Genomic DNA, 24,088 nt, shown 5'->3' on the forward strand with positions numbered 1-24,088 from the left:
TGTATGTATGTATGTATGTATGTATGTATGTATGTATTTATTTATTTATACACCACATTTCTTTATCTATTCATCTATTGATGGACACTTAGGTTGTTTCCATGTCTTTGCTATTGTAAATAATGCTGCAATGAACATTGGGTGCATAAATCCTTTTAAGTTAGTGTTTTTGTTTTCAGATAAATATCCAGAAGTGGATTGCTAGATCATATAGTAGTTCTACTTTTAATTTTTTAATGAATTTCTGTACTGTTTTCCATAGTGGCTACACCAATTTAAGTTCTCACCAGTAGTGCACAGGGATTCTCTTTTCTCCACATCCTCATCAACACTTATTATTTCTTGTCTTTTTGATACTATCCATTCTAACAAGTGTGAGGTGATGTCTCATCGTGGTTTTGATTTTCATTTTTCTGATAATTAATGATGTTGAACATCTTTTCATATACCTGTTAGCCATCTACGTGTCTTCTTTAAGAAAATGTCTATTCAGGTCTTCTGACCATTTTTTAATCAGATTTTTTTTTTTTTTTGATATTGAATTGTAAGAGTTTATATATATGTTTATTATCAGGCTTTTTATTCATGTTGCTATGAAATCTGAATGACAGTTACTTTTAGTGGCAGGATGATATTCCAGGAACTGTGGCCTTTTGAAAAAAAATGTGATAAAATACACATAAAATAAAATTTACCATCCTAACTATTTTTAAGTATACAGTTCAGTAGCATTAAGTACATTCACACTGATGTGCTATCATGACTACCATCTATCTACTTTTTATTTTCCAAACTGAAACTCTGTATCCAATAAATAATAACTTACCTTCCCCGAGCCCCTAGTAACCATCCATTCTATTTTCTGTTAGCTACACAATTCCTGTGGGCCTAATGGGAATCTGACCATAATCCTACTGTTCTTTCCTAGCTGTTGTTAGAAACAGATCAAGAATTAGGCATATGTTCAAGATATTTTTTAATGTTTCAGATATTTTAATTTTCTGAACCTGTTGCATCTTGTGCTCATCGAACAATAAACTTATAAAATGATAGTGCTAAAAGGAAATAAAATGGAATGGTCCCCCTACTCCAATAGCTGCTATAAGAAAGCCTTAAGAATTTACTCTAGATACCTGGGGTTGGGACTGGGGATCACTGGGGTTTGGGTAGGTGGTTTGAAGGTAGAGAAAAAGAGTGAGTGAGCTAGGCCATGGATCCCCACCCTGCTCCTAACCAGAGAAGCTCTGCTTTTCTCTATTTTACATTTCTGGATTTCATATGTTATAATTTGAAAAAAAGATTATGAGGTGGAAAGGAGGAGAAGGAGGAAGAAAAGAAAAATAAAACTACTATTTCAATCCCAAGAGAGTAACAGCCTCTGGCAAAAAGCATATGATATTTCATCTGCTACAGAAATTGCTCTAGTAAAATTTAAAACCAATAAGCAGAGCTACTCAGGGCCTAGGCTTGCACTATAGATCTCTTTTAGGATAAACATCTTTGTAAGGGGAGTGAGTGATACGGCTGGTTCTCATGAGTGTTCACTTTGTCTTTCAAATCAATTTTTTTCAGAGCCAGCAGTAGGCCTTTATACCAAGAACAGAGTCAGCAGTAGGCGTTTATACCAAGAACAGAGTCTTGCCTGCCTCCTATGTGAGAAGTACAGGTAGATATCTTTAGGTCAAAGTGAGACCTAGTTTAGTGGTTGGCTCCCAAAATTAGACTTAAAGAGTGAGTGGAGACCTAAAGTCAGCATAACCTTTAACCTGTGGATAAGCATAGCCCCACTCAGTTGTGAATCTCTGATCTCCTTGTTCGATACTACTTAATCGGTCTCTGTCAGCATGCATAGTAGTGACATGACACAGGACTTCCTTCATTAAAATTTTTTATCAGTGATTTTATTGAAGACATGCTTATTAGTTTTTAAACCGCACGAATCTTGGCAGAATAGTAAATATCCTCAGCACTTTAGTATCTACCACTCTTCTGGAATGACTTCAGGATTCATGATGAAGGTAGTCAAGCCTCCCAGTTCCTTGACCAAACCCACTGCAATGAGTGTCCCCCTCTGTGCCACCACAACAATGCCACACACCAAGGCTGTCTCCTGGAATTTATTCCACTGAATTCCACCCTTGAAATCTTGAACTCTGAAACCCTACTCTCCACTTAAAACCCCAATTTCCACACTCCTCCATCCTCAATAAACTTATGTTCAATCACATCAAGTTCTCCTCTCCTTACTCTTCTCTGTCCTCTCAGTTTGTCAGCTCTCCTTTAATTTATTCTCCCTGGTGCAGATTCCACGAGCAGTCACTTCAAATACACACTCACTACCATCCTCACTCCCTTTGCCCTGGTGAATGCTGCTTCTCCTCCGACCACTTCCAGTCCTAGATGAGCCCGTTCTTAGTTTCTTCTACTCATGGCTCAGGCCTGCTGAACACTTCTAGAGGAAGTCACATAACCCTGCTGATTAATTCAATTACAGAATTATAATTTCCAGCCCTATTGAGTCCTGGTGCCACCAGGAAATCTTTGGCAGTCATTGTTCCTTCCAACCTCTCACAGGATTTCTTTCCTGAATCCTCCTTTATTCTCCCTGTCCCTTTCACTCTCAACAGATAAACTGCCTGTGAGGAACCCTTATTCTCATTTTACATAATGAATAGAGGGGCTACTGGAATTGGGCTCCTTCAACTTCCCTCTTCCCCACTTCCAAATTTCCCTGTGTGTGTACTTATTCCTGCCTCCTCACTATCAGAGGAGGAAGTGGCCAATTTCCTCTCCTCTGGAAGCTTGCTGCATCATTCACACCCCTCCCCTTGTATCTGTTCCTCCTTCATTAACCCCTCATCTCAGCCTAGGAATGTCCTTTCGTACTAAAACTCCTTCATTCTCTATTCTACCTTCTTCTCCATCTAATACCCTTTCTCCTCTCCACACTGCTTCTGTTTTTATACTTCCTGAGGTCTTCTCAGTTCCCTGCCATCTGACTTTTAACCCACCATTCTATAGTATCTGTTCTCAAAAAGGTCACCAAAGCCTGTTATTAAATAAAATGAGCTTTTGAGTCCTCAGCCTGACTTTTATACAGCATTTGATCTATTGACCACTTGTCTTAAAATCCTCTTGTTCTTGATTCATTTTCTATCTCTCTGATTGCATGTTATAGAATAATATTTTTGTTGCGCATTTCACTTCACTTGATATATCACATTCTCTGCCCTTCTTTTCTCTCATTGTATATGTTCTTTGATAGAATAATAAATTCTTTGGAGTTAGGTGAAGTGGGTTCAAATTCTAGTTTCACCACTTATCAGCGCTATGATCTTGAGCAAATTTCCCAGATGGAGAATGGGGCTAATAATATCAATTTTAATGGTTGGATATGAAGATTAAAGAAGACAAGGCATAGAAAGTGCCTCTTTCAATGGCTGACAAAAGTTGGCACTCAGTATATTTTGATCCTCTTCTTTCTCTTCAATGCCCTCTCTCCCCACTTCCTTTCTTGCCAAATAACTTCTTATAGTTCATTTCACTTTTGGGGTAGTGTAAGCCCAGGATTTGGAGTCAGCATTGAGCTTACCAGCCCTGTGACCCTGGGCATGTTGGTGCTCTAAAACTTGGTTTCTATGTGTGTAAAATGAGAATAAGGATTCCTCACAGGATTAGTTGTGTGTATGTATGTGTGTGTGTGAAATATGTGTGTGTGTATTATATCTATCTATCATCTACCTAATTTATCATCTATCAAGATGCTTAGTACAGTACCTGGCATAGTAAGCGCTCAGTAGATGTTAGTTATTATCTCATTTGCACCTATAACTATGCCTGTCACACATAGATACTCTTAAACATGTACCTCCTAGCCCCTCACTATCTCTTATGCTTCAGATTTGTATTTTGCCAACTGGCTGTGGAACGTCTCTACCCTGATGTTTAACAAATAGCTCAGACACTTATTCAAAAATGAACTATTTATTTTTCCTCAATATTTGCATTTCACATGTTCTCCATCTCAGTTAAAACCTCCCCATCCATTCAGGCATGACTTTTTGAACCCTCTCTTTTTTGTCACTGCCTACATCCTATCAGTCACCTTTTACTTGTTTCTGGAGTTTGTCCTTTTCTAACTATACTGCTTTGGTTTAGGCTCTCCTCTTACTAAATTGTTGCCTGGTCTTTTTATTGGTTTCTCCAAATCGGATGCTCCCTTATTCTACGCTACATTTGGAGTGAACTTTCTAAGATGCAGGCCTCACAGTTTCACTCTTTTTTTTCAAAACTCCAGGCTTTCCTGCTGAAGGTCTTTAAGCCTTAAGTCTAAGTGCTGGTAGGTCTCATGCTGACCTATTTCTAGTGCAATTAAATGAATAAAAATGATTATCCAGTAAAGATAGCTATCTTATTTATTTTAGCATACTTTTGCTAAATTTGAAAAATTTTTAATTTTATATATAAAAATATATAAGATACAAAGGTAACTATTTCTAAAATCTAAGGAACCCATTTGAATGTGGAAAATGCCAAGCATTCCATATTGCCTCATGCTATTCTCTTGGCTATAGGGCATAAAACAAAGAACTTCCACTGCTTGAAGCCTTTTTAAAAGAAAGGATTTCTTAGGCTATTGCTAGCAAGAAAAAGACCAGATCCTGAGGCATGAAGTCTAAACATCATGTAGAAAAGACAAGCATGTCTGCTGACCTGGAATTGAAGGACTTTTTTATACATCAAGTATAGAGAAGAAAGATGTAAATTGATTTGAAAGAATTTACATTGGCTACAGATAAGGTGGGTGGGATAAGGTAAAGAGGGGCAGTCAGTTTGGGATAGATGAAAACTCTGTAAGGAGGAAGTGTTTGCTACTTTGTATTGGTCGTGGAAAGTTCATGTGTAAGCAAGAAGCAGAGGCTCCTGAAGTGGGGCCTGGCTAGTCTCCTTTAGATCATTGTGGAAATAGCCACCTGGAAGTGAATTCAAAGTTCCAGCTATACTCAAGAATGTAAGCAGTCTTTTGTTGGTTTTGCCCTGCATTTCTTAACTGAGTAATCCCTCTTGTCTCTTCCTTTTACCCTCAGATCTACTGTAATCTAATTTAGGACATCTCAGAATTTTCTCCTTGTCCAAGATACAGATCAGAATTATTTTAGGAGTCACCAGCTTAAGGTTTTTCTTTAGCCTTCTGAAGTGTGAGGTTTTTGACAGGGGTAAGGGTCAGGAGAATGTAAGTTGTTCTTTCCTCTTGCACATCAGGATATATGCAAAAGCTATCATCCGTTTATTTCAAGTTCTCCCACCAATCAGGTTGTGCTGGGAACCCATCCCATTTCCTTATTTCTGTATTTGAAATTTTTCATTGTTTTTCTTACTAATATTTGTTTTTCTATTTTTTTCTCCTGTTCGAAGGTACAATCACTGGTTTGATGGAATGGCTTTGCTTCACCAGTTCAGGATGGAGAAGGGCACAGTGACATATAGGAGCAAGTTTCTACAGAGTGACACATATAAGGCCAACAGTGATCACAATCGAATTGTGATTTCGGAATTTGGCACACTGGCTCTCCCTGATCCATGCAGGAATGTTTTTGAACGTTTCATGTCAAAGTTTGAGCTGCCTGGTAAGCAGCCATTGATGTGCCCAGAATTCGTAGGTGATAGTGATACTTATTTAAATTGTTATGATATATAACAATGTATATAAATATTGAAATATATATTTTTTTTGGTATAAGAAGATGTTTAAACTGCTTTCTCACTCTGATTGTGGTTTTTAAATAACTGGTGTTTGGTTTCAGCAATGACCGACAACACCAATGTCAACTATGTGCGATATAAGGGTGATTACTACATTAGTACTGAGACCAACTTTATGAATAAAGTGGACATTGAAACCATGGAGAAAACAGAAAAGGTAAAATATAGGTTAAAAATCAATACAATAGATTCTAAATTTTTTTTTCAAAATACTTTTTAGAGTAGAAGATTTCTGAATAAGTAATTGGAGCCTTAACAAAACAAAAACAAAATTACTAACTGATTCAGGTCATTGTGTACCCTCTGTCCTGAGTAGAATGGCCAAAGGGGTTAGTTTTCCATAATTTGAGACTTCTTTTTCAGCCCTAGTATCTGAAGGCTAGGGTAAAGAACAAATATAATTTAAAGATTTACTTTGGCCAGCTCATGTTCTTCCTAGCTACAGGTAGAATTGGACCAGAAATTGTCAAGACCATACTGCCTTCACTTAACACGTTAATTAAAATTTAAATAAAATTTTGGACCAGAGTTTTTAATTTTAATTCATATTCTTTTGAACTTTTCTGTGATCTTGTGCAAAAAAAATATTACCCTCATTAAATAATCATTTTTGTCCATTTTTTTGTTTTTTGGTGGTGGGGTTTTTGTTTTTATTTTTATTTTTTTGGTCTCAGTTTCTTTTCCTTTGGAAAGAAAAATGATTTTGATTTCTCAAAGGTACTATATTCAGTCTTAGATTGTAGTTTTCAAATCTTATTTTAAAGATAATTGATACATTTCTACTGTCTATGCATCTAAATAGAGATATGCCCATGTACCATTTAAAAGTCTTTGATGGTCTTAAATTTGCAGGTAGACTGGAGCAAATTTATTGCTGTGAATGGAGCAACTGCACATCCTCATTATGACCCAGATGGAACAACATACAACATGGGGAACTCCTATGGGTTACATGGTAAAGTTGGGATGGAAGTCTTTTTAAAAATAATAGAGAGTTAACTATCTTCCTGGCGTTTCGTTATGGTTAAGATGCAAATGTATGAAACTTAATTTGAAATGTTCAGAAAGAAATCTCCGAAGTGGTATTACTAAACTTAAAGTATATAATTTATCATCATGTATGTCTGTGGTCCTTTTGCACATATGCTTAGCATCTGATTTTCTGTTTGACCCTTTCAGCATCACTCACATTTTTATGTTCCGTTGTGCTTTTTGGCTCACAAACATGTATATATCTCTTAAACCTGAAGTTTTAAGAAGTACCATATTGCAAGTATTAGAAATTTAGAATGCTGCAGCAAAGATCTAGGGGCAGTACATTATCACGTGGTAAGAAATTTATTTTTATCATGTGAGTAATGCACTACAAAGTAAGTTAAGGTTATAGTGCAGTTGCATTCACAACCACTCACATTGCATCTCTTTCCTGGTCATCCACGTACTTTCCTAGCTGCCTACCCATCTGCCTACCAATCAGAAAGTTCTGATAGCCAATAATGATAGTTAACATTTGTTCAGTGCCAAGCTGGTGTTAAGCATTTATATATATGTCTTTTATATATATATATATATATATATATATATATATATTTATATAAAAAATATTTAATTATATATTTTTATAAATATATAATTACATATATTTATTATATATTAATTATATATCTATTTATAAATATATATAATTATATGTATATATTTAATCCTTATAACACCTCTCTGAGAAAGGTACTATTAATACCTCATTACATAGACAAGGTTAGTGAACCTTGATAAGATTTAAGATACTTGCTTAGGCAAGCTTCTAAGTGTTTAAGACCAGACTTGGCATCGAGCCTGAATCATACCCAAAGGCTGCTATTAGTCACTCTGTTAGACCACTTTAATAATTATTATTCATCTCTGAGTATAGAAACCTCTCAGGACGTGCAAATTCGTGTTCCTATATCTGAGTACACATGTCTCTGTTTGAAAGGAATGTGTAAATGTAAGCATTAGATATTTCTGAGTATCTTAGCTGTCAATCAATCTTTCATCTATAACCTATGAAATTTTTTGTAGCTTTATGTATATAACTGTTGAGTACTTGGCTTCGTGGATTGTTCATTTCTACCTCTCCGTATTGTGAGTGTATATGAAAATGAATACTGCAGGGTTATTTTTCATTGGCTCAAGTAGAGAGAGGGTACCCTGGAAACTTCATCACGTAGCTCTCTCTCCTCTTCTTTATTACCTAGGAATGTATTCTTCAAAGCTTTTATGGGAAACAACAAACATCCTTTTAGATAAAATGTTTCAGCAAATGGGTAAATTGACTCAGAAGTTTTTTGTTCATCTATTTTGATCATTACGAAAATTCATTTCTCAATATTAACTCTGTTAAGCAAGTAGACAACTTTGTATCTAGTTCGTAATGAGGAATGCTGTTTAAGTATTCTGAATTACATATTCTAAAATAGTCATTAGATCAGTGATTCTCAGCCTTTAGTGTGCCTAAGAATCATCAGGAATGCTTCCTAGCAATGTAAGTTACTGTGTTTCATCTTCAGAGGTTGACCTGAAAAGGGGCCAAGAATTTAACTATTCCCTTACCCCTGGGGCCTTTAAACGAGGTTCCCAGGTGATTTTGGCCCAAGTGGCCCCTGGATCTTTAAGAAACCCTACCACCAATGATCAGAGACTATGCTTGTTTCTTTGCCTTAATTTGCTGTTATAGAATCCTGAAGAATCTCCCAGAGTTAGACTTATAGTATTGGGCAGGTCATTTCTCTGGGCATTCCTCTGTTGGGTGTTTCCTGGGTGTCTGTCTGCCAAGTTCATGCATTTAAGGCTTGCAGTTAGAATAGTTTTAACTGATACCATTTAAATTTAGTGAATTGAAAAATCATCAATTATTCAGTTGCTGAGACAGGAATTTCTTCTCTTTAGTTTCTAATCTCAACTAAAACTGGAATTGCTTCATTTTTCTTGTTTATTTGGTTTGGTGAAGAGTTTTTGAACTGGAACTCAAATGTACATGTAGCTGCAAGGAGCTCAACAACCTAGGATGCATTTTGGGGAAAATTTAGTGATTCTCCTTATAATGAAGTGTTTGCTAGCAATTTTTAACTTTAGTAATAAAAGGCTTTTAATTGTTTTAGCTTTTCTAGATATTTTAAAAAGACTTTTTAAAATTAACAAAAATCTTCTAAAACATTAATCAATCCAACTAGTTTTTAGTACTAATGTAAAATATGTAATCTGTGAGATAGTGATATAGTGTTCTTGGAACTATGGAGCTTGTTTTTTAATTCTTTTGTGACTCATCACTGTGTAAAGCATGATGTTTTATATATTATGGGCTCTCAAAAACACATCTGTACCCCAACCTAGACCTCCCAAATATTTTATATCTAATCGTTTACTCACTGTTTTTATTAGGATATCTAATAGGCATTACAAAATTAACTTGTCTGAAAACAAACTCCTGATCTTTCTCCCTAAACTTTTTCTGCTTAAAATATTTCTTACCTCAGTTGATGGTAACTCCATCTTTCTAGTTGCTCAAGATGATAACTTTGGAATCATCCTTCACACCCCTCTCTCACATCCACATCCAATTGGTCAAAAAGTAATTTCAACAATTCCTTCAAAATATATCCAAAATCCATCCACCTCATATCACCTCCACTGCCACAACTCTGGTCTGAGCCACCATCTCTCGCATTTGAATTATTGTAGTAGCTTCTTAACTAGTCTCCTTGCTTCTGCTCTTGACCCACTTATGTTGATTCTCAGCGTATCAGGCAGTTATCTTTTTTACTCACCCCACCTCATCTGCTAGACTTTTCTCTTTGCTCACTATGACAGGGCCACACTGGCCTTTTTGCTATTATATACTTGAACATTCTGAACTTACTCTTGGCTGAGAATTTTTGCATTTGTTCTTTTCTCCCCCTGGAATTCATTTCTCCCAGATATTCTTAAGACTCTGAGATTCTTATCTCCTTCAGGTCTTTTCTCAAATGTCTCTTCTTAGTGAAGCCTTTCCAGACTACCCATATTTAAAATTGCAAATAATAGCCCCTATTTTTATATACTTACCTCTGATCCTCATTCCCTGGTTTATTTTCCATTACTGTTCATATCATCATCTGATGCATTATGTTTTTATTTATTATATGATGTATTAGAATTTGAGCTTTATAAAAGAAGAGCCTTTTGTCTATTTTGTACACTGTTCTAGAATATGGTACTTATGACATTTGGGAGAGTGCATGGAATATAGTTGGTACTTAATAAGTAGTTATTGAATAAATGAATAGAGAACTTTTGTTCCAAAAGAAGCTTAGTGATTGCAAAATTCTATAAGTTACCCAAGTTCTTCAGGACCTACATTGGCAATTCTAATATCAGGAAGATAATTCAATATGACCTCAATATTTGTTTATTTATTGGATAATTTAACAAACGTGTTGGTAGTGAATCTATCAATAGCTATTTATAGTGTACCTACTAAATGCTAAGTCCTTGTTTGGTACTAAGGATGCAAAGATGAATCATATAAATTTACTCTTGAAAAGCTCTACTTGTTTATCTGCTTCTCAGTCGACTATAATTATAATTATAATTATACTCATTATAATTATAGTATAATGAGATAAATGTTATGTCTGTATAGAAGATAATCAGGACATATAAGAGGGACACCAAATACTTTCGGGGTGGGGAAGACTCAGAGAAGGCTACTTGACGAGTAGATGGATGCCTGAGTTGGTTCTTAAGTAATAACAGGTAAATGATTACATGAATGAATGTTGATGAGATAGGATGAGATGGGACCCAAAGCAACTCCAGGGACTAAGAGGACCAAAGGGAAGGATACAAATGGATTGTAGTTGTTGGGGCTAGGGAGTGGGGAGAGGAACAAATATAGTTCGAGGATATTCCTGACTGCTACCCTATCTTTTCCTATGAAATAGGAATTGAGTTTATCTTCAAGGAGTGAGAGAATAACCATTCAAGAGCATTAAAATATAATAAACTGTTGGTTGATTACTTTGTATGTGTTTCAAAACTTTAACCAATGACTTTCATGAATGAAGTTCATATATTTTTAATATCCTAGTCTATTTGAAATAACTCTTCATAAAATATGGATGTCATGCATACTGCATAAATCTCTAAACTACTTTTGCTTAGTCTACAAATGGAAGGGTTATCTAGTATTCTTAGAATATGTGTAAAACAAGACAGAACTTTTCATTTTTCAGGTTCTTGCTATAATGTTATTCGGGTTCCTCCAGAGAAGGTGGACCTTGGGGATACAATCCATGGAGCCCAGGTGATATGTTCTATTGCTTCTGCAGAGAGGATGAAACCTTCTTACTACCATAGCTTTGGTGAGCCCAGAGATGAGGCAAATTGTGGTGGAGCCGGCCTTAATGTTACTATAGCAGAGGGACTAGCTTTGACAAGTACTGTTAATAAAGTTTATCAGAGTGTTGTGATAATGACACCAAAGTTGCATTTTAATGCCAGTTAAGTTTATTCTAGTTAGTCATATACTTCTTACCCTAAGCCAACTGACTGCTTGAAAAGATATAATTATTTTAGTATAAGCAATTACTAAAAAATTGTCAGTATCAATAGTGAACTGTAACGTAAACTATGGACTTGGGGTTATTATGATGTGTCAGGGTAGGTTCATGAGTTCTAAGAAGTACCACTCTGGTGGGGAATGTGGACAATGCAGAGACCATGCATGTTTGAGGACAGGAGGTATATGGAAAATCTCTGTACTTCCCCCTCAATTTAATTGTGAACCTAAAATTGTTCTACAAAGGTAAAGTCTTAATTAACAAAATCATTTGACCATAAACAATTAATTGACAGGATTTAAAATTTTAGGTAACTTTAAAGACCACAAATAATCATATATGAAAAAATTTTGACTATTTTTTTTTGGTAAACTCACATTCTACATAGATTTTTTCAGGTTTTTCCTTAGAATACTTATCTTCTGCATTCTAAATCTTGATAGCCAGTCTGCTCCTAGATCCATACCCCCAGTATAAATAGCAAAAGAATTAAGAAATAAAGGTTCAGATCAAAATCATACTTTAATATTATGCTTCTTTACTTCCTAAATCAAAATGATTTTAAAGAAAAAAAAAAGATAAAGAGCAAGTTGAAGGCATTCGACCTAAGCTGTTCTAAGCAGTTCCCTTTTTTGTGTAGGAACAGGAAATATGTATAACAAAGCTGGGAAACAGTGGAGAATTATTTTTGGCTGGTCTTTGTTTAGGTCAGCAATAATACATGCAAGCATTCAGACACGTCGCCCTAACTGTCACATTTCAAACAATTCTAGTTTACCAAATAATATTGTATTCTTTGCTGGAACCTTTTAGGAATGACAAAGAACTACATAATCTTCATCGAACAGCCTCTAAAGATGAATCTGTGGAAAATGGTCACTTCTAAAATTCGAGGAAAGGCCTTTTCAGATGCAATAAGCTGGGAACCGCATTATAATACACAGTTTCATATCGTGGATAAGCACACTGGACAGGTGGAATATTCTGAGTATATTTATCATGAAAATGATTGGGAACAAAGGCAAACTTCCATATGGTTGATTTTTACCTTCACTGGGCAGTACTTATATGACTCTTAATCAAGGATATTACCTTCTTCCATGGTGGGGCTAGCTAGTTATTAATTAATATGGTAGATTTTTCATATTAGAAAATTGTAGGAAATGGCTTTGTCCTTTTAATTATCTGATTCAATTAAAATGACATCTAGAAACCCTCTTAGTATGGTTTTTTTTCATATAATATTTGCAAAAATGATGTTCATGCAGAGATCTGTAACTTTTGCAATGATACTTTAATTAGTTTCTTCTACAGTATCTTGATATGTAAATATGATAATCCTACTAAAGTCCAAAGCTCATTGGTAAATACCTTTCTATACTCCTGATTAATAGCGCTATTGTATTTGTCTACTTTTTACCTCTCTAAAGAGATAGTATCCTAAATTTACCGTACCATATTATTACAAAAATTCCACTTTAATAATGAGTGTATTTTTCAAAGAATTAGTCACTTAAATTTATCATAAGTTAGTTAATGACACTATTTTCTATTTAACCATATAGAGTACAACAATTATTTATCTTTCAAAACATTGGGCCATATTTCATAAGGAATTTTTAAGTTAGCTGTAACAGTTGATAAATCTATATCAAATAGCTCAGATTGTTCATTAGTATGAGATGAGATGACTTAAGCAAGCAAAACTTAAATCGAAGCATATTTGCTGCTTATTCTAAATTTTACTTTTGGCATCTACCAGGCCTGTCATGTAATAGGGGGAAATCTTAATTTGAGCTTGGTGGATCTGTTCCCTAAAGGAAAAAAATAAAATAAAATGTCTCTTTTCATTGTTTTATTTTCTCCTGCAGCTTCTTCCAGGGATGTACTACAGTAAACCTTTTGTTACTTTTCATCAAATCAATGCCTTTGAGGATCAGGGCTGTGTTGTAATTGATTTGTGCTGTCAAGATAATGGAAGAAGCCTAGAAATTTACCAACTACAGAATCTTAGGAAAGCTGGTGAAGGGCTTGATCAGGTAAATATCTTTGATTGTCAGGAGCTGTCAAAATAATTTGGAACTAACCGAGTTCTGGCTTTGGCTTTGAATTAGCGGATTCTCTTGCCTCTTTGGCAAAGGAGGGAGAATGGTTTTAAAGCATTGAAGACACAATTTTGTCACTTATTTATTTAATACTTAAAAATAATTTGAAGTACTTATTAATACTTTTATAAATAAAAAGCATGTTAAAAAAAGCTAAAAGGTTTATTTTGAAATGCTTGTGATTAGTCGCTTATTACACTTGAGAACTAAATGTACTTAAATTTACTGGAAGGGATAGCAAAATTCTTAATTCTTTGATAAAGAAAGTGTATCAGTTTATCTAGTTGAAGGATTTCACTTTTTTCTGATATTGAACCCAAGGTAAAAATTTTCCTTGGATTATATAATGTAAATTATTTTTAGCTATTGTTTTATTTTTAAAACTTTTTAAAACATTGCTTTTTAAAGTTTGCTTATAATTACTAAGCTTATATATGCTATTATAACTATATGGTAAGTCTCGATATCTGCAGTATCAGCCTTTTAGCTAATTTTTTTTGAAAGATTACCTGGGTTTTTATTGGCCTTTTTTCATTTCCATAAATTGTAGAATCAACTTGTCAATTTTTGCAAAGAAAAAAAAACTTTATTGAGATTATGTTGCAACTATGGATCAATTTGAAGGTAATTGATATCTTAACAATAGTGAGAAATACTGGGTCCTCCCATGAACGTGGACTATCTTTCCATTTATTTAAGTTTTTAAAAATTTCTCTCAGTAATGTTTATAGTTTTCAGTATAGGAATGTTACATATCTCTTGTTAAATGTATCCCTAGGCATTTACAGTGTTTTGAAATTATCATTAATGATATCTTTTAAACTTTAATTTTCTGTTTTGCTGGTATTTAGAAATATAATTGATTTTGTATACTGATCTTATATTTAGAGATCATGCTAAATTCACTTATTAGTTGCAAGAGTTGATTCATAGATTATTTTGGATTTTCTATACATGCAATCATGTTATCTGAAAATAATTACAAGTTTTTTTTCTTTCCAATATTTATGCCTTATATTTATTTTTCCTGTCTTATTGTACTAGCTCAGACCTCAGTTTGAAAGGAAGTGTTGATAGCAGTAATAATTTTCCTCATTCTATGTGGAAAATGTTTACTAAGTCACCATTAAGTATGAAATTGCTGCAGGTATTTTTGTAGATATCTTTATCAGATTATCTTAACAGTGCGTTTTGATAAACAGACCTGGTCCAATATATCAGTTTCTTCCTTTATGAGTAAAACATTGTGTATCTTTATTTTATTTTATTTATTTACTTTTTAAAATTTATTTTTATTTTATTTTATTTTATTTTTAAGTTTATTGGGGTAACATTGGTTAATACAATTACATAATTTTCAGGTGTATATTATAATTTGACATCTATATATTCTATTGTGTGATTACCACCCAGAGTCCAGTTTCCTTCAGCTACATATATTCGATCCCCTTTACCCACTTTACCTTCCTTGAACTCCCTTTACCCTCTCTATATCTTCCCTCCTCCCCCACCCTCTATCCTCTGGTAACCACTAGTTCATTGTCTATGTCCCTGAGTCTCTGTTGGTCCTGTTAATTTGTTGCTTTTAGGTTTATATCCTACATATAAGTGATATCATGTGATTTTCAACTTTTTCAGTCTGGCTTATTTTGCTTAGCATGATTATCTTGAGGTCCATCCATGTTGTCACAAATGGCATTATTTCTTTCATCTCTTCTTATGGCTGAGTAATATTCCATTGTGTATATGTACCACAGCTTCTTTAGCCAATCATTTATCATAGGACACTTCGGTTGCTTCCATGTCCTGGCCACCGTGAATAATGCTGCTATGAACATCAGTGTGCAAATATCTTTTTGAATATGGGTTTTCAAGTCTTTGGAGTAAATACCCAGTAGAGACATTGCTGGATCATATGGTAGATCAATTCTTAGTTTTATGAGGAACATCTATACTGGTTTCCATAGTGGTTGTACCAGTTCGTAGTCCCACCAGCAGTGTATGAGGGTTCTTTTTACTTTGCATACTCTCCAACATTTGTTATTACTTGTTCTGTTGATTTAGCTATTCTAACAGGTGTGAGATGGTAGCTCACTGTGGTTTTGATTTGCATTACCCTAATAGCTAGCAATATTGAGCATCTTTTCATGTATTTGTTGGCCATTTGTATGTCCTCTAGGCAAAAGTGTCTGTTCAGGTCCTCTGCCCATTTTTTGACTGGATTGTTTTTTTGGTTGTTATTGAGTCGTATGAGTTTTTTTTGTGTGTTTTGGATATTAGGCCCTTATCGGAGGTGTTGCTTACAAATATATTTTCCCATTTGGATGGTTGTCTCTTTACTTTGTTGGCGGTTTCTTTCACTGAGCAGAAGCTTTTTAGTTTGATGTAGTCCCATTCATTTATTTTAGCTTATACTTCCCTTGCCTTCGAGGTCAAATTCATAAAATCCTCTTTCAGTCCAACGTCTCTGAGCTCAGCTCCTATGTTTTCTTCTATGCATTTTATTGTTTCAGGTCTTATATTCAGGTCTTTAATCGATTTTGAGTTATTTTGCTGTGTGGTGATAGACAACAGTCTAATTTAATTCTTTTGCAGGTGGCCTTCTAATTTTCCCAGCACCATTTATCTCCACTGTATGTTTTTGGCTTTTATGTCGAAAATTATTTGTCCATATAAATATGGGTTTATTTCTGGACTCTCGATTCTGTTCCACTGGTATGTGTTTCTGTTTTGCTGCCAATACCATGCCGTTTTGATTATTGTCTTTGTAGTATAATTTGAAGTCGGGCAGAGTAATGCCTCCAGCCTCATTCTTTTTTCTCAGGATAGCTTTGGCAATTCAGGGTTTTTTGTGCTTCCAATCAAATCTGATAATTTTTTGTTCTTTCTTTAAAAAATGCTGATGGGATTTTGATGGGGATTGCATTAATCTGTATAATGCTTTAGGTAATATGGTCATTTTAACTATGTTGATTCTTCCAATCCAAGAACATGGAATATCTTTCCATTTCTTGGTATTTTCTTCGATTTCTTTTAATAAGGTCTTGTAGTTTTCATCATATAGGTCCTTCACATCTTTTGTTAGATTTATTCCTAGGTATTTTATTCTTTTTGTTGCAATTGCAAAAGGAATTATTTTTTCCACTTCTTTTTCTGATGCTTCATTTTTAGAGTATAGGGACGCTATGGATTTTTGAGTTGATTTTGTACCCAGAGACTTTACTGTATTTGCTTATTGTTTCTAGTAGTGCTCTCGTGGACTCTTTAGGGTTTTCTGTATAGAAAATTATGTCATCCACAAATAGTGACAGTTTGACTTCTTCGTTTCCTATTTGGATGCCTTTTATATCTTTCTCTTGTCTGATTGCACTCGCTAGGACCTCCAATGTTATATTGAATAACAGTGGCGATAGTAGACAGCTTTGCTTTGTTCCTCTTCTTAGAAGGAAGGTTTTTAGTTTTTCACTGTTAAGTATAATGTTGGCTGAGGGTTTGTCATAGATGGTCTTTATTATGTTAAGGTACTTTCCTTCTATACCAGTTTTATTAAATGTTTTGATGAATGGTTGCTGTATCTTGTCAAAGGCTTTTTCTGCATCTATTGATATGATCATGTGATTCTTATTTTTTAATTCGTTTATGTGGTGTATCACATTAATCAATTTGTGTATGTTGAACCATCCCTGTGCCTCTGGGATGAAGCCCGCTTGATCGTGGTGTATAATCTTTTCAAAATGTTGCTGTATTTGGTTCTCTAGTATCTTATTTAGGATTTTTGCATCTGTGTTCATGAGAGATGTTAGTCTGTAGTTTTCTTTTTTTGTGTTATCTTTACCAGGTTTTGGTATCATGATAATACTGGCCCCATAAAATGAGTTGGGAAGGAAGTATTGCCTCCTCTTTGATTTTTTGGAAGCGTTTGAGGAGAATAGGTACTTCTTTGAATGTTTGGTAGAATTCACTGGTGAAGCCATCTGGCCTTGGACTTTGACTTTTTGGATATGTTTTTGATGATTGTTTCAATTTCCATACTGCTGATCGGTCTATTTAGATTTTCCAGATCTTCTTGATTCAGGCTGGGAAGATTGTATTTTTCTAAGATCCATTTCTTCTAGGTTATTAAATTTGTTATATAATTTTTCATAGTATTCCTGCATGATCCTTTGTATTTCTGTGATGTTGTAATTTCCCCTCTTTCATCTCTGACTTTGTTTATTTGTGTTCTTTCTCTTTTTTCTTTAGTGAGTCTAGCCAGGGGTTTGTCAATTTTATTAACTTTCTCAAAGAACCAGGTCTTTGTTATATTTCTTTTTTCTATTTTTTTGGTTTGTTTTCAATTTCATTTATTTCTGCTCTAATTTTGACAATTTCTTTCCTTCTGTTAACTTTAGGCCTCATTTGTTCTTCCTTTTGTAGTTTTTAAGATGAAGTGTTAGGTTGTTTATTTGGGCTCATTCTTGCTTTTGGTGATAGGCCTGTAATGAATGATATGAACACTCCTCTTATTACTGGTTCTGCCACGACTGAAAAGTTTTGATATGTTGTACTATCATTGTCATTCGTTTCTATGTATCTCTTCATCTCTCTTTTTATTTCTTCCTTGACCCAGTTATTCTTCAGTAGCGTGTTGTTTAATCTCCATGTATTTGTGGTTTTTCCTGATTTCTTTTTGCATTTGATCTCTAGCTTCAAAGCATTATGATAAGAGAATATGGTTAGTGTGATTTCAATCCTCTTATATTTGTCGAGGCTATTTCTGTGTCCCAGTACGTGGTCGATTCTTGAGAATGATCTATGTGCACTAGAGAAGAATATATATAAGCAGTTGTTTTGGGATGGAGAGCTCTGTAAATGTCAATTATGTTCAGATGGTCTAATGTTCAGTTGGTCTAATGACATTTAAAGATGTAATTTCCTTATAGATTTTGTTTGGATGATCTGTCCATATCAGACAGTGGGATATTTAGGTCCCCTACTATGATAGTGTTTTGGTCTGTTTCTCCCTTTAGTTCTGTTAGTAATTGCTTTACATATTTCAGGGCTCCCTGATTGGGACCATAGTTATTAATGTGTTATTAATAAGTATTCTTGGTGCAAGATTCTCTTTATCATTATGAAGGGTCCCTCAGTATCTTTCTTTACCTTTTTGATTTTGAAGTCTATTTCATCCGATATTAGTACTGCCACTCCCACTTTTCTCTGAATGCCACTTGCTTGAAATATCATTTTCCACCCTTTCACTTTGAGTCTATGTTTGTCTTGGGAGCTGAGATATGTCTCCTGAAGGCAGCATATGGTTGGGTTTTGTTTCTTGATCCGTTCTGCAACTCTGCCTTTTTATTGGTAAGTTCAGTCCATTTACATTTAGGGTGATTATTGAAATATGAGGTCTTCTTATAGCCATTTTATCTTTTGCTTTCTGGTAGCTCAGTGTTTGCATTGCTTTCTTGTCCTTGTGTTTTTGTTTCCTTTATTTTGGTTGTCTTTTGTGTGTTTTGCCTCTGGTTCTTCTTGTTTTATGTTATATGCTTCAGTTCTGAATCTTTGGTGTGTGGTTACCATTATGAACATGTAAACGATAGTTATATATATATGGTCGTCCATTTTTTTCTGCGCGTGCCTTATCTCCATTCCCCTTTTGCGAATTTGGATCTTTGAATCTTCCCCTCTTCAGTCATTGTTATCTCAATTTGTCCTTATGTATGCTGAATATTCATTACTATCTTGCTTTAGCAATTCTCTTCTTATCATTTAAGCTTATAATGCCCTATTCTTAGTAAGGGTTGCACTCTTCTGCTTCTATTTGCCTGATAGTTACTTTACTCCTAATTATGTATTTTTTGTTTTGTTTTGTTATTTTGTTTTAGATGAGCTGACACCTTTCAGTATTTCCTGTAGTGCAGGCCTCATAGTGGAGAATTCCCTCAAGTTTTGAATGTCTGGAAAGGTCTTAATTTCTCCTTCATATGTAAAGGAGAGCTTAGCTGGATACATTATTCTAGGCTGGTAGTTCCTTTCACTTAATAGTTTAAATATTTGATTCCATTCCTTTCTGGCTTGTAAGGTTTGCGCTGAGAAGTCCGATGATAATCTAATGGGTTTTCCTTTATAAGTTACCATCTTCTTTTCCCTGGCTGCCCTGAGAATTCTGCCTTTGTTGTTGATTTTTAGTAACTTTAATACAATATGTTTTGGTGAAGGCCTTTCTGGGGTGAGATAATTGGGTGTTCTGTTGACTTCTTGAATTCCAAGCTCCAGTTCATTCCTTAGATTTGGGAAATTCTGGTTCACTATTTGTTTGAAAATGCTTTCTAGTCCCTGTTCCTTTTCCTCGCCTTTGGTAATGCCCATTATTCTTATGTTTCCTCTCCTGATGGTATCAATTAGTTCTTGTATTTCTCTTTCATTATTTTTCATTCTTCAGATTCTCTCTTCTTCTTTATGATTTGTTTCTAGATTTCTGTCTTCAATATCACTGATGTTTTCCTCTATTTGGTCGACTCAATAGCTCAGCTTGCTATTTTATTTTTCAACTCTTACAGTGTGTTATTCATCTCCAGAAGTTCTATTTGGTTCCTTTTGAGGGTTTCATTCTCCTTGCTCTGCTCATCTAGTTGTTTTTTTTCAATTCCTAAAATTGTTGATCTGAGTTGTCTTGGATCTCATTTTTTCAGAAGTACCATCCTGAATTCTCTGTCATTTAAGTCGTGTATTTCTATATCTGTAAGCTTATTTTCTGGAGATTTTTCTTTCTTTCTGAGATGCCTTGTCACATTGGTTGTTCATGGTGTTTAATGGACTATTTCTCCGCCTGGGCATTAATGGAAGTGTAATCTGTTGTTTTTCCAGAAAGAAGATTTATCATATAAAGGTCTCTCTTTAGACTGCTCCTAAAAAGGCACTTTTCTCTTGGTTTCCAGTAGGTGGTGTCTAAGCTTCTTGGATCCCTGATTTATATAAAGCCTAAATGTCTTTTTTTATTTTCTTGTAGATATTTAATCACACTCGCTGCTCTCAGTTTCAGTCCCTGTTAGTGTTAGCAACAGTTTCGGTAATGTTTGCTCAGATTCCCCTGGGGCTTTGCGGTGATCGATCTCAGAGGGTATGGGTGGAGGGCCCTCTATGTTGGGAGTTGGGGGCTGCAGCTCAGCCTCATTTGCTGGGCCTTATAAAAATCAACTGTTGTTTCTCTGTAGTCCCATCCTACTTCTCTGCTTTCTGCCCTGATGACTGGGCTCTGCTGCCAGCTGCTAGAATTTCCGGCACTTCCAGGCAGGCTAATCAGGGAAGTCACCGCACCTTCACCCCTCCCCCTTCTCCTGCAAGGAGCTCAGGCAGCTGTGAGAGGCAGCTTATTTCTCCCAGTCCGCTGCCCGATACCCAGGGTTCTGACCTGTGGTAGCTCTTATGTGCAGATCCCATGCTCAGACGTACTGGTGTGCAGTTTGGGTGTTTTTTGTTCAGTTTTAGATGTTCAGCTTATTGTTGTTTCAAGGGGAGAGATCTGAGGACATCTCTCACTCCGCCATTTTTCCAAGTATCCTCAAAATGTTATGTATCTTGTTTTACACATCTTCCCATACTAAAGTCATGAAAATATTCTTCTATATTATCTATATTTTTAATTCTAAGAATTAGTTATCCATATATGTATTATTGTTTCTAGACTCTATATTCCGTTACATTGGTTTACTTATGTAAACTCGTGCCAGTACCACAGTGTTCTGATTACTATCACTGTATAAACAATCTTAATGTTCAGCAGATCACGTCCTCCTAACTTTTCTTCTGCAGTTTGTGTCATGTCCATTCCTGGCCCTTTACATTTTTATATAAATTCTACAGTTATTTTGTCAATCCTTCCTATCCCCCAAAACAAAAACAAAATACCTGTCAGATTTTAATGCATTTGCACTGAATCTATATATCAATTTGAGAGAGAATTAATATCTTTATACAATGTTGAGTCTTCTAGTACATGAATACAATATATCCTTTTATCCATATATTTGGGATTTCTATAATTTCTTTAAGTATTATATAGCTTTCTGGGTACAAGTTTTGTATAACTTTTGTTAAATTTATTCCTAAGTATTTGATTTTTTGACATTATTTTAAATATTCTTTACTTTTGCTTTCATTTATGTTACTACTGCTGTATAGCAATACGATTGTTTTTTGTTTGTTGATTTTGTATTTAGTAATGCTGTAATTACACTTTAAATTCTAATAATTTCTAGATTCTTTTAGATTTTGTACATTTACAATTATATCATATGCAAGTATGACAGTTTCTTTTCTTCCTTTCTAAGGTATTTGGTTTTCTTTTTCTTTCCTTATTTATTGGACTTCCAGTACAGTGTTAAATGTAAATGGTGATAGTTGGCATCCTTATCTGGTTCCTGGTGTGACAGGAAAAATTTTAAACATTGTACTGTTAAGTATGCTATTTGCTGCATAGGTTAAAAAAAACTAATAGACTTTGTTTTCTACAGAAGTTTTAGGTTTAAAGGAAAATCAGGCAGAAAGTACAGAGTTCCCATATATTCCCTTCCTCTTTCTCCCCAGTTTCTCCTATTATTAACATTTGTCTTGGTGTGTTACATTTGTTATAATTTATGAACTAATAATTCTACATTATTACTAACTAAAGTCCATAGTTTACATTAGGGTTCACTCTTTGTGTTGTACAGTTCTATGGATTTTGACAAATGTATAATGTCATGTATCCACCATTATAGTATCATACAGATAATTTCACTGCCCTAAAAATACTGTATTCCACATATTCTTACCTATCCACTTCCCTTAACTCCTGGAAACTGCTAATATTTTTACTGTCTCCATAGTTTTTTCTTTTCCAGAATGTCATATAGTTGGAATTATACAGTATGTAGCCTTTTCAAACTGGCTTCTTTCACTTAGGTTTAAGGTTACTTCATGTCTTTTAGTGGCTTAATAGCTCACTTCTTTTCATCACTAAATAATATTCTGTTGTATGGATGTAGTACACTTCATTTATCCTATTGAAAGGTATCTTGATTGCTTTCAATTTTTGGTAATTATGAATAAAACTGCTGTAAACATTTATGTGCAGGTTTCAGCTGTATCTATTCTGCTGTTAAACCTAATCACTAAGTTCTTGAACTCATTGCATTTTTCAGTTCTAGAATTTTGATTTGGTTATCTTTAATACTTTCTAGTTCTCTGCTACAATTCTCAATTTGAGAGAATTTTCTTCAATATATTCAGAGTAGTTAAAGACTGATAACTCTGTTATCTGGATCCCTTGTGGCTTCATTTCTATCATCTGTTGTTTATCTTATTTTTTAAAATCATACTATCTTACTCTCTTAACCATGTGCTGGTTTAATTTTTATTATAAACAGTATATTGTGTTTAAAAAATTATAGAGATATTCTGAGACCCAGGTTGATGTTATTTTTCTCTAATCTAGAGAAGATTTTTATTTATTTCTGGCAGTTGGCTGTGGTGCATTATCAATCCCAGATACTCTTAATCTCATTATATGGACTGAGATAATTTGAAGTAGGATACAGTTCCTGTAAGGACTGGACTATTTCTTGTTTTTTTTTTTTTCTTACTGTAGTACAGACCCCAAGAGTCAGATCTTGAATATTAACTTTTCTCTCTATAGCTTTCCAAAACTATAAAAATATTTTCTCATTAGGGTCAAGTAGTTGGGGAGTTGGTGTGGCTGTATCCTTACAACAGGGCAGCATGAAGGATCCTTGCAGTGACAGAACTGTTCTGTATCTTGAGTGTGGTGGTGGTCACATGAATTTACACATGACAAAATTGCACACAACTAAATACACAAATGCATGTTAACTTGGTGAAATCTGAATAAAGTTGGCGGATTGATGTAAATTCCCTAGTTATGATATTGTACTGTAGTTATGTAAGACATTATCATTGGTGAAACTGGATGAAGGATATATGGGATCTTTCTGCATTATTTCCTTTTTTTATGTGGTAAAATATATATAGTATTTACTATTTTAATCATTTTTAGATGTACAATTCAGTGGCATTAAGTATATTACAGTGTTGCACAACCATCACCACTATCCATTCCCAGAGCTTTTTAATCATCACAAACAGAAACTCTATACCCATTAAGTAACAACTCCCTATTTCCCCTCTCCCCAGTCCTTGGTAGCCTCTATTCTACTTTCCGTTTCTGTAAATTTGCCTGTTCTAGATAACTCATGTAAGTAGAGTCATACAAAATTTGTTCTTTTGTGTCTGCTTTTTGTTTAGTGTAATCTTTTCAAGGGTCATCCATGTTGTAATATGTATCAGAATCTCATTCCTTTTAAAGGCTGAATAATAGTCTATATTATATATACATATATACACACTACATATTGTTTATCTGTTCATCTCTCGGACATTTGGATTGTTTTCACCTTTTGAGTATTGTGAATAATACTGTTATGAACATTGGCATACAAGTATCTATTCGAGTCCCTGTTTTCATTTCTCTTTGGCATATACCTAAAAGTAGAATTGCCAGGTCACATGGTAATTCTATGTTTAACTTTTTGAGGAACTGCCAAAATGTTTTCCACAGCAGCTGCACCATTTTACATTTCCAACACCAATGTACAAGTGTTC

The 24,088-nt window shown here is 34.5% G+C and overlaps 1 protein-coding gene across 3 annotated transcripts in view; it reads left to right on the top strand.

Moving 5' to 3' along the window:
- The window catches only part of BCO2 (beta-carotene oxygenase 2), a 45,860-nt gene that overhangs the window by 9,517 nt on the left and 12,255 nt on the right, over positions 1-24,088 (top strand). For all 3 annotated transcript variants that reach the window (XM_039887918.1, XM_039887917.1, XM_039887919.1), the window contains exons 3-8: positions 5,416-5,627; positions 5,805-5,920; positions 6,616-6,718; positions 11,016-11,144; positions 12,156-12,316; positions 13,214-13,381. In XM_039887918.1, the coding sequence (XP_039743852.1) occupies positions 5,416-5,627; positions 5,805-5,920; positions 6,616-6,718; positions 11,016-11,144; positions 12,156-12,316; positions 13,214-13,381 (889 nt within the window). The remainder of the gene's footprint in view (positions 1-5,415; positions 5,628-5,804; positions 5,921-6,615; positions 6,719-11,015; positions 11,145-12,155; positions 12,317-13,213; positions 13,382-24,088) is intronic.

Source organism: Pteropus medius, unplaced genomic scaffold, assembly GCF_902729225.1.
Source record: "Pteropus medius unplaced genomic scaffold, Ma_sr-lr_union100, whole genome shotgun sequence".
NCBI classification, from domain to species: Eukaryota; Metazoa; Chordata; class Mammalia; order Chiroptera; family Pteropodidae; genus Pteropus; species Pteropus medius.